The sequence below is a fragment of the Rhamphochromis sp. 'chilingali' genome (genome assembly GCF_963969265.1).
Source record: "Rhamphochromis sp. 'chilingali' genome assembly, chromosome: 14".
Taxonomy (NCBI): Eukaryota; Metazoa; Chordata; class Actinopteri; order Cichliformes; family Cichlidae; genus Rhamphochromis; species Rhamphochromis sp. 'chilingali'.
The window spans coordinates 28,821,353-28,832,678 of record NC_137941.1 but is presented as its reverse complement, the minus strand read 5'-3'; the positions used below and the strand labels follow the sequence as shown (position 1 = coordinate 28,832,678).

Genomic DNA, 11,326 nt, shown 5'->3' with positions numbered 1-11,326 from the left:
AATCTGCTGCAATGACCCGGTTACTGCGTTCACCAGATATCAACACAATTTCGATCCGCTCCTCATGTGTTAACCTCTTCGACATGTCAATGGCTGTGAACAAAGAGACACTTGTAAATAACTCATGAAAGAATAAACTTACGTTGAAACCAAGCGCACCGTTGTTTTTCTTGTGACATTACCAATAAGTTTGATGTGTCACATGGCCCTCTTCCTATTGAAAAAACAAAAGTTGTATCCAAGATGGCCGACTTCTAAATGGCCACCATGGTCACCACCCATCTTAAGGAGTTTGCCCCCTCACATATACTAATGTGCCACAAACAGGACTTTAATATCACCAACCATTCCCATGTTATTACGGTGTACCGTATAAATGGCCCACCCTGTACATACATTCAGCAACCACTTTATCAGTTACACTTTACTCCAGTGCTCGCCACAATAATCCATATTTCTAATTAGCCTTTCTCATCAGCACCAATTCAATTTAATTCGATTTTATTTATATAGCGCCAAATCACAACATAGGCGCTTCATATTGTACAGTAGATCCTACAATAATAGATACTGAGAAAAACCCAACAATCATATGGCCCCCTATGAGCAAGCACTTGGGCGACAGTGGGAAGGAAAAACTCCCTTTTAACAGGAAGAAACCTCCAGCAGAACCAGGCTCAGGGAGGAGCAGTCATCTGCTGCGACCGCTTGGGGTGAGAGAAGGAAAACAGAATAAAAGACATGCTGTGGAACAGAGCCCAAGATTAATAGCAGGTACAATTCAATACAGAGAGGTCTATTAACACATAGTGAGTGAGAAAGGTGACTGGAAAGGAAAAACTCATCATGGTAATCCCCCAGCAGCCTACAGGGAGTGCAGAATTATTAGGCAAGTTGTATTTTTGAGAAATAATTTTATTATTGAACAACAACCATGTTCTCAATGAACCCAAAAAACTCATTAATATCAAAGCTGAATGTTTTTGGAAGTAGTTTTTAGTTTGTTTTTAGTTTTAGCTATTTTAGGGGGATATCTGTGTGTGCAGGTGACTATTACTGTGCATAATTATTAGGCAACTTAACAAAAAACAAATATATACCCATTTCAATTATTTATTTTCACCAGTGAAACCAATATAACATCTCCACATTCACAAATATACATTTCTGACATTCAAAAACAAAACAAAAACAAATCAGCGACCAATATAGCCACCTTTCTTTGCAAGGACACACTGTAAAACCTAATAAGTTCACAGAACTCAAAAATTGTTGTGTAACAGATTACACAATTTTTTAGTGATGTTTTTAAAAGTTTTAAGTTTAACTAAAAATTATAGTTGCAGTTGCCTTAAATTACCTCAATGTTAACTCATAAATGTTGATATTCCTCAACTTATAATTAGGGAGTAATAAACTCAAAATGTTCAATATTTTTCAACTTAATTAAAAAAATAATTAATTAATGACGCTGGCCAAATCTTCCCCGCATCAAGGTAAATTCAAGATGGCTGACACAGCTTTCCTGAAGGAGCGACAAGACTCCACCCACCAGAACGTCACTAATATATGCTTCTTAAACTTTTTGAGCGTTCCAAAAAAATTAGCTAAAAAATATTGAGCCCTGTTGAATTAAAGCTGCATAAAAGCCAACAGAGCTCAATACTTTATAGTTTGCTCAACTACAAAACGACATTTGAGTGTTATGAGCTTATTAGTTATGAGCTAGAACAACTGTTAGGGATTACAGTGCACTCAAAAGCCTGCCATCCATGGATTCTGTCAGTGTTTTGATCTGTTCACCATCAACATTGCGTGCAGCAGCAACCACAGCCTCCCAGACACTGTTCAGAGAGGTGTACTGTTTTCCCTCCTTGTAAATCTCACATTTGATGATGGACCACAGGTTCTCAATGGGGTTCAGATCAGGTGAACAAGGTGGCCATGTCATTAGTTTTTCTTCTTTTATACCCTTTCTTGCCAGCCACGCTGTGGAGTACTTGGACGCGTGTGATGGAGCATTGTCCTGCATGAAAATCATGTTTTTCTTGAAGGATGCAGACTTCTTCCTGTACCACTGCTTGAAGAAGGTGTCTTCCAGAAACTGGCAGTAGGACTGGGAGTTGAGCTTGACTCCATCCTCAACCCGAAAAGGCCCCACAAGCTCATCTTTGATGATACCAGCCCAAACCAGTACTCCACCTCCACCTTGCTGGCGTCTGAGTCGGACTGGAGCTCTCTGCCCTTTACCAATCCAGCCACGGGCCCATCAAGACTCACTCTCATTTCATCAATCCATAAAACCTTAGAAAAATCAGTCTTGAGATATTTCTTGACCCAGTCTTGACGTTTCAGCTTGTGTGTCTTGTTCAGTGGTGGTCGTCTTTCAGCCTTTCTTACCTTGGCCATGTCTCTGAGTATTGCACACCTTGTGCTTTTGGGCACTCCAGTGATGTTGCAGCTCTGAAATATGGCCAAACTGGTGGCAAGTGGCATCTTGGCAGCTGCACGCTTGACTTTTCTCAGTTCATGGGCAGTTATTTTGCGCCTTGGTTTTTCCACACGCTTCTTGCGACCCTGTTGACTATTTTGAATGAAACGCTTGATTGTTCGATGATCACGCTTCAGAAGCTTTGCAATTTTGAGACTGCTGCATCCCTCTGCAAGATATCTCACTATTTTTTACTTTTCTGAGCCTGCCAAGTCCTTCTTTTGACCCATTTTGCCAAAGGAAAGGACGTTGCCTAATAATTATGCACACCTGATATAGGGTGTTGATGTCATTAGACCACACCCCTTCTCATTACAGAGATGCACATCACCTAATATGCTTAATTGGTAGTAGGCTTTCGAGCCTATACAGCTTGGAGTAAGACAACATGCATGAAGAGGATGATGTGGACAAAATACTCATTTGCCTAATAATTCTGCACTCCCTGTATAACTATTGCAGGGTAACTAAGGGAGGATTCAGGGTCACCTGATCCAGCCCTAACTATATGCAAAAAGGAAAGTTTTAAGCCTAATTTTAAAAGTAGAGATAGTCAAAGCATTTAGGCATGTCGATATAATCAAGGTGGTGCCTGCTGGAGGTCAAACCGAGGATCAAAAAATGAAAAAAAGATGAGTAAATGTGGCATAATTGTTGATGTCAAACCAGCGGATCTGAGTATTTCAGAGACATACTGATGTACTGAGATTTTTCTGCACAAACATCTCCAGAGTTTATGGAGTGGTCTGAAATGAGAAAATTATTCAGTGTGCTGTAGTTTTCTGGGTTGAAATCCTTTGTTGATGTCAGAGGAGAATGGCTAGACTACTTCAAGCTGATAGGAAGGCAACAGAACCCAAAATAACCACTTATTACAAACAAACAACTAAGATCATGAAACTGAAGCTATATTTTGCACAAAAAGTGTCAGACGGATTCGTGCTGTGGTTACAATGACGCAGACGCTGTACCAGTCTGAAGGGTGAAGAGACAGTTAAACATAAAAGTGAATCTCTTGATTTACCGGTCGATCTCTGTCCCCACCCTAACCTATGGTCACAAAGTTTAGGTAGTGACCAAAAGAATGAGATCATGGATACAAGCAGCGGAAATAAGCTTTCTCTGAAGGATGGCTGGTTTCTTTCTCCCTTAGAGATAGGGTGAGGAGTTCAGCCATCCAGGAGGGGCTGAGAGTAGAGCTGCTACTTCTCCACATCGAAAGGAGCCAGTTGAGGTGGTTCAAGCATCTGATAATGATGCATCCCACGCACATTCTGTGTTAGGTGTTTGTGGAAGCAGGTTTCTTTTCTGTTGTGTTAATCACATCAGGGATGTAAGTCCTTAGGTGACGGCCAAGCAGAAAACGAGGTAATAATTCTCTCTGCAAGGGAGAAGGTATAGCCCCCCCCCCCTCCCCAAGAGGGGCCAACATGTAAGAGTTTGTGGAATGTTCTTTGTCTCTGTCTCTGTGTATAAGATGTAAGGGCGGTGGCCACAATTCAGAGATGGTCCTAGTGTTTCACTGGGATGCTCTCTCCTGGACAAGCTGGAGGAGTTGGTTGGTGAGAGGGAGGTCTGGGGTTCTCTCTTTAGGCTGCTGCCCCTGCCAGCCACCGATAAGTGGAAGAAGATGGATGGATTGATGCAAAACTGTTCACGAAGTGAAAGATATCGAGCTACATTCCAAGTCATACTAAACTTTTTTTTTATCCCTTTTGAAGGCAATTTGATCCATAGTGTAGTGATTTATATGTTTAACTGTCAAGCAAACAATCCCTGGTTCAAGCTTGAGAGAAAACGTAAATCCTTTGAGGGTTATGTCATGAAGGGTGTCTAGTGTAAAAATCTGCCGAATCAACTCTATAATGAATGGTTAATGTGGGTAATGTAGTTAAGAGTAGCTTTTTTTTTTTTTTTCTTTCAAAATTTCTAGACTACACCTAATACCACTAGGTAGCAATAATGTACCAATGGGCAATAGGCCCTGCACTTTGAGTGGTCTGTCCACAGTGTTTCCAAATGGGACCCAAAGGGACAAGTTCGGAAGACAGACAGACATGTCTGTCTTCATGCATGTGCTAATATTGGTCAATTTTGTCAGCAATTCTTAGCCTTGTTCTGTTTTCTATAGCAGTGTGTTTGCAACAGATAATCCAATTCAACTAGGCAGATGTAATCCCTGCTAGAGAGAATGTGTGATTCTCATACGCTGCATTACTGGGACTATTTTTTAACCTTGGTTGTTCCATTTACTCTTATATTATAAGGGATATGGGTTACAGCCATTCCTCTAACACCATTTGCATATAATGTTGTTTTTTGCACAGTCAAAGGAGCATTCAAGAAACATTTCACTGTGTGTTGTGCTCGTATGACTATGCATGTGATAAATAAAGAATTTTCTGGGATGCTTAGGACTCATATTGCACTGCTGAAAATAGTTTATTTTGATGCATATGCTGTTTTTTTTTTGCAAATTTGCATTATAATATTTATTTTCGTTTTTGCTGCAGTATATAAAAATTGGTGTATTTCAGAAATAATAATATGAAGACACTTAAAATAAATTTCCTGTGGTGGGAAACTATTTTGTGCAACTTTTTTGTATTTACAGTTTTGAGGGATAAGCCTCTTAAATTTCTCTAACTAGAAATATATGTTAAAAAAAAACAATTTTTTATTCTTTTTGTAGTTTATTGCACTTTGTTGCAATTTATGTAAGTACTATGCACTTAATGCAGACATATTATTAAAATTTGGGCTATAATGGTTGTACTGATGTATATCAACTTGAAATGCTCCCAAAAATGGCTCCACAACATGTAAAAATATAATATGAGCTCTGGCGAACTTGGTTCTATGGTAAGCCCAGGTTAGGCCTGGAAGTATCCCCACAGTAGCAGCTAGGTGCAGTTTAGGACATAATGGCTTCCGGGTAGCTATGCTATGGGGACGTGAAAGGGATTGCTCGTTGTGGCATTTGACTGTATGGCGCACTTTGTTATATTTTCGCTTGGGTGATACTTTTATTTATTCACATCATGTAAAATGTAATAAATAAATTATAAAATACAAAAACCAACTATTTGCATTTCAACTCCTAACTATTTAAATTTCAGCTTTTTCCTTTTAAACAAATTTAAAGTGAAACAACACAAAACACTGCAAACCACAACACAATAAAATATAAATTAAAATATGCAAAGCAAAAAGATGCACATTCTCTGTCATATGGGCTTGCATGAATAAAGTTTCTGAGTCCTTTATCATCTGCAACTGAAAATAGTTGTGGATGATTACTGGCATAAGTAATTTGAATGCTAGTGTTCGTGGAATTGAAGTGGTCAAAAATGCTTTTTTTCCCCTCTGTAATTAATGCAGTAGATTACCACATGGGCCCATTTCCTGATTTAAAGCAGTTTACTGGAGCAGGGTTCATAGTCTTTTTATAGTATGTTGGCCTCACAGGAGTTATGCTTGAATATCTGCAATGTGATAATAAGTTTAACAGCATTTCTAAACCAGGGGTAAAACAGGGCATAGATCAAAGGGTTTATACAAGAGTTAAAATAAAAGATAAAGATCACAAAAGATGTAGCTGGATCATTGACAGCATTTTTATCAGTGAGAGAGTAGCAATAAAATGGACAGTAGCATGACAGAAACACAACTACAAGAACCCCCAGAGTCCTGGCTGCTTTCAGCTCAGATTTGTTTGTTTGATTCAATGAACGCTGAAGTGTGACAGCCGTAACATGAGAGCGCATGGCACGAGCCTGAGACACAGCCACCACAAATACTCTTGTATACAGAACTATGATGACAGAAACTGGAAGAATAAAAAATAAAATAAGGTCAACCATTCCAGCAAAATCACTGATGACAAGCACACACTCACCATAACAGGAATTATACCTGCCTGGTTCAATCAGCATTTCTTGCGTATAAAGACTGCAGTAGAAAGTTGAATAAAACCAACACAGACAAACACTGAGTTTGACTCTTGCCACAGTAATTCTCGTGGAGTAATGCAGAGGGTCACAAATAGCCACATAACGGTCAATTGATATAAGAACTATGTTCCCTATTGAAGCACAGGTAATGTTTACAGTCAGAAAAAAATAAACAGAACACATAAGATCACCAAGTACCCAGCACGTCATGCTTCTAAGGATTTCTGCTGGCATCAGCAAGAGACCCATGAGAAAGTCTGAGACAGCAAGAGAGAGCAGGAGGATGTTGCTGGGTGTGTGAAGCTTCCTGAAATAGAACAAAAAAGAATATATTAGTAATTTTAAAATGTAAAAAGGTCCATTATTAAGACTGTAAGACAAAGACATTAAGGTGTATAAAAATTAAATATTGTGGTTTAAATTGACCAAGAATGTGCCAAATTAATTTCAATTTAGATAATAAATCATGGTGTTAAACTTTTTAAATGAAGATACAGTTTAAGTTTTAGAAACATTATATGTGCCTGAAGTAGGAGACTGAGATGATCACGAGAAGGTTTAGAGCAGCAGTGAGCAGAGAGATGCAGGACAGGACAATGTTCAGGAGCACAGCTTTGGACCAGCGAAGCGTCGGCTTCCTGCAGGAGCTGTTGAGGAGTTGTGGAAAACAGAGCTCAGCTCCTTTCTGTATCTCCATCATCAGACAACTACAACCTCTGCAGCTCTCTGACCTGATCTCATTATTATACAACAGATTTATCTCTGCGTCTGATCTGTCTCCTCCTCTCATTCATGCTCTGTAGAATTCGCTCCTATTTCTCTCTGCACAACCTCTTGGACTGTCATACACCTAATTTATTTTGTTCAACCTCTCTTTCCTTTGCTCTGCTGTGCCTCTTTTTCTCTCTCCCAGTCCTCTCTCCTGTTATTTCTGTCTTTCTCTCATGTGGGCAATTTTGATTTCTTTGCATTTGCTTCACCTGTGGAGTTCCTGCTCCACTCCAATTTCACTTCACCTATTGTATTCTCAAATGCAACTTTCACTTGGTGAACATAATTTGTTCTTACAATAAACTATTAGTAAACTGGCTGAAGGGAGCAATCAAAGTGAAGAAGGGGACCTATCAGGGTTAGTCTGTGGACCTCATCCCTAATATCCAATCTCTAATATTCCTCTAATATCTCTAGTAGTTGGTGCATTGTCCCAATTGCCATCTCCATCTGAGAGAGCACAGACCTTCCTCTTTTCTGGTGGCTGCCACATGAGCTCTGAGCACACTAGCACAAAATAAGGACACCGAGATTCACAGTAAAACTTACAAAAATGATACAGAAAGAAGAGTTAGCACTCACTGCAGATACTAAAAATTATTTTATGCATGTATACTGCTAAAACAGTGTGTTCAAATGTAATTACTATTAACTAGTTCTGATTCTCTCTGCATTTTTGGTCGTAGAAAATCAGGGCTTAGAGAGAGTGTCATTTCTAAAATGTCCTCTTGTGAGATCGGTGAGCAAATTATTTTACCTGTTCATTATTTATTTTCACTTTTTATGAGTTCACTGTGAGTAAAATATTTCTAACATTTACTGAAGAAATAGTTTACAATGTTTTGTAGAAAGCTATACTTTATTTTGCTTAAAAGAAAACTTGAGGCAATGTCCTGCAGTGGTATTTTTTATTCAGAATGTGATTGAAATTGTAAATATTTAAATTATTGAGAGAAGACTGAAGAAGCATTTAAAAAGAGTGTTACATATTTTGGTATTTTATTTTCAATTGTAAGCATGGTTAATGTTACAAGCAGTAATTTTTTATTTGCTAACAAATTGTGAAGTGTTAATTTTTACAAACTCAGTATGTCCTATGACACTGTCGTTGACAGGTCAGGTTTTTTGTTAAATGCGTTAGATTGGATCTGATATTGATGATGAGCCAATCCTGTTGATGGACCAGTTGATTTTTTCCCGTGCTCCAAAACAGAGTGTGGTAGGCCAGCTGCAACAGAAATCTCACGCCATTTTGAACTTGCTGTCCCCTTTCAAACACACACACACACACACACATTCCCCTAGACTTTTGGACATTTTACTTGAAACCTTTAAGGACTTTTACAGACTCCACACATCTCTGCACACAGGAAGTAGACTTGGTGTAGGCAAGTTGGACCTGTTCCTCCAATTTAAGGTTTTACTCCAATCAGCTAACAAGGTCTATGCTATGTCAAATTAATGTTGCTATTTATTTTCTTTGAGAATCAACCCGTGTCTGAACTTTGGAAAAAACGGGGCATATACACAGATTTTTTCAATAAGTAAGGAGCAAGCCGAATATGGTTTTGAGCATAGGGGTCTATGGCAGTGGTTCCCAAACTTTTTTTGCTGCGCCCCCCTTTGTTTTACAAGAAAAATGTTCACGCACCCGCGTGCACACGCACACATCCTCCAACCACAAACACCCATATTTTGCTCCATTGCAGTTTATTTCACACCTCAAACATTTAGTAAACAATTAAGCAAATACAAGTAATCTGCAATAAATTACAGGTAGCAATGAAATAAACTACTAACTCTTTTACGCTACGTCCACACCTACACGGGTATTTGTGAAAACGCAGCTGTTTCGTCCACACGTAAACGGCGTTTCGAATCACCGAAAACTGAGATTTTTTTAAAACTCCTTTTTTGCGTTTAGTGTGGACGAGAAATACAGAGTTCGTCACGCAATGTCAAAGGTATGTGCCTTTTTTCACGTCACGCTGTGCGCCACGTTATTGTTTTATATGGAATAAATTGCAGAATGGCAGATAGAGACAAAATGTTAATCTGACTATCTGCAGGTTTTACACGCTTACATACACGCGCAGTTAATGTCCCTCCATTTAGAAAGGCAGAGGCGTCACGATGTGATTATTTTACGTGTAGTTGTTGTGGTATGTATTTGTCTGTTTTTGGTTTGGTACTTGTTTTGTTTAAAAGGTGTAAAACCTGTAGAGAGGGAGGGCTGAATAAAAGTGAAAAAGTAGTATCAAAGTAGTATAGAATTAGTCCATTTACTGTTAATAAATAAAACAAGTACAATAAATAAATTCATTGAGTAAGAACTTAAGGAAAAAAATTGAGGACAGGATAAAAAAAATTAATTGATTGATCAACAAAGAGTAGTGATAAAGCATAAAGAAATACTGGCAATTCAAAAAAAGATTAAGCAACGAAAGAAAGAAATTGAAAATAATTGGAAGAATAATAAAATAACAGATGATGTTGAAATAAGTAATAACAAATTAAAAACAGTAAATGAATACACGAGCAACAAAATAATTAAGGTATAATTATATAGGAAGAGTGAAATATAAAAGAAAAATTACAATGGCTACTACCACCCCTGCAACATTCAATGAAGAAGAACTAGCAGCTCCCAGCAATATGAGACACCTCAAGGACTTTGTAAATGCCAAATGTTGGAAAGAGAAACGGAGAAGAAAAAAAGGGCAAAATCGTAAAAATGCTTCGATGATGTCTGGATGGCGTGGGAAAAAGGATTTCTCACTACACATCCAGGAGCACCACTCCCAACTAATGATACAATACAAGCCCTGCATCAAAAAGCAAAAGAGAATTATGATAAGGCACGTGCAGCATGGGAAGAGGGAGTAAGAAAGGCTTTGGGTTCAAAGAAAGTGGACATGGATAAAAAAAAAAGAGATCTTCTGGTCACAATAACAACAATGTGTCAAATGATGGTTAACAGGAATAGGCATAATCATTTAACACAAAGTCATAGTGTTAAAGAAATTGAAACTGGACCAACTGTTGTACAGACCACACCCATGGTTTCACTTCTACATCCCTTCCTATTAATGAACCCTTTTTTTTTTTTGCCTGTCCCGTTTGGCTCTTCTGCCATCAGAATTAATGTCTAAAGGCAAAGAAAGATGCCCAACGGATTTACTTTACCAAATTGACCATCCCAGCCTTGCCGTAATGGTCAATTTGATTCACCTTTTATTGTTTATTTTATTTTCACTTGTTAAATACGGGACAGACTTGACTGGGGAAAAGAAAGGGGAGAAAGAAAGAGGGAAAGAAAAACAGCAGGGAAGAGGGACGGGGATAAAGGGAAAAACAACAGCGCACAGTGTGCTTTGAGGTAGGAGCCAAAAAGGGTGTAGTTTGTGTGTGTGAGCACCCGTGTGTACACCTGTGAGCATGAGCACGCTTGTATTTAAAAGGTTCCTACATGTAATGATCTGTTAGAGGGTGTGGGGAGCCACTGCCCCGTCCTCCAGGGCATGAAGCAGGTATGGAGGAGATCAAAACTCCAGACATCCAGAGGCCCTCAGAACACAAGAAACCAAGGAAGACCAACAGAGGGGCAGCCGCGCCACTGTCCCAGAAAGAGCTGAGGAGAGTCCCAGATGAGGGATCACTCAGTAGCTGCGGAGCAGAAGCCAGGAGGGGGGGCTGCCCGTGAGCTCCGCCGGCAGCCAGCTGCGCCCTCGGAGGGGGGGAAACTGCACCCAAGCCAGGTAGTGTTACCCTTTTCTCTGGGGTGGAGAGAAGCAGACTGCCCTGACTCGGCAGCAGCAGGGAGGCCCCACATTCCAGACCCTGATCGGGCGGCCATCTCCTCCTCCTAGCCCCCCCACTCCGACAGGCTGCAGAGAACGGGGGTGTGTAAAGACTCCAAAGCTTCTTCTGCCCGCTCATATGTAGTGTTGATGCATGTGTGTTCTAAGGTGCATTTAAAACCTAGGAGGACATGGAGCTACCTGCCAGAGAGCAGCAGGTAAGCGCATAGCCTGTCCTGATAGCCCTCAGTGTCTACGTGTATTTAAAATTGAGAGGTGGGCAATGACGCAGGGGTGAAAGGAAGGAAGGG

At 39.7% G+C, this 11,326-nt stretch overlaps 1 protein-coding gene across 1 annotated transcript; it reads right to left on the bottom strand.

Annotated features, from left to right (window-relative positions):
- Positions 1-5,937: 5,937 nt before the first annotated feature.
- Positions 5,938-7,141, bottom strand: LOC308410145 (trace amine-associated receptor 13c-like; the record flags this gene model as incomplete). Its single annotated transcript, XM_080903309.1, has 2 exons — positions 5,938-6,751; positions 6,969-7,141. The coding sequence occupies 2 exons, from the start codon at positions 7,139-7,141 to the stop codon at positions 5,938-5,940; spliced, it is 987 nt and encodes a 328-aa protein (XP_080759435.1).
- Positions 7,142-11,326: the final 4,185 nt, after the last annotated feature.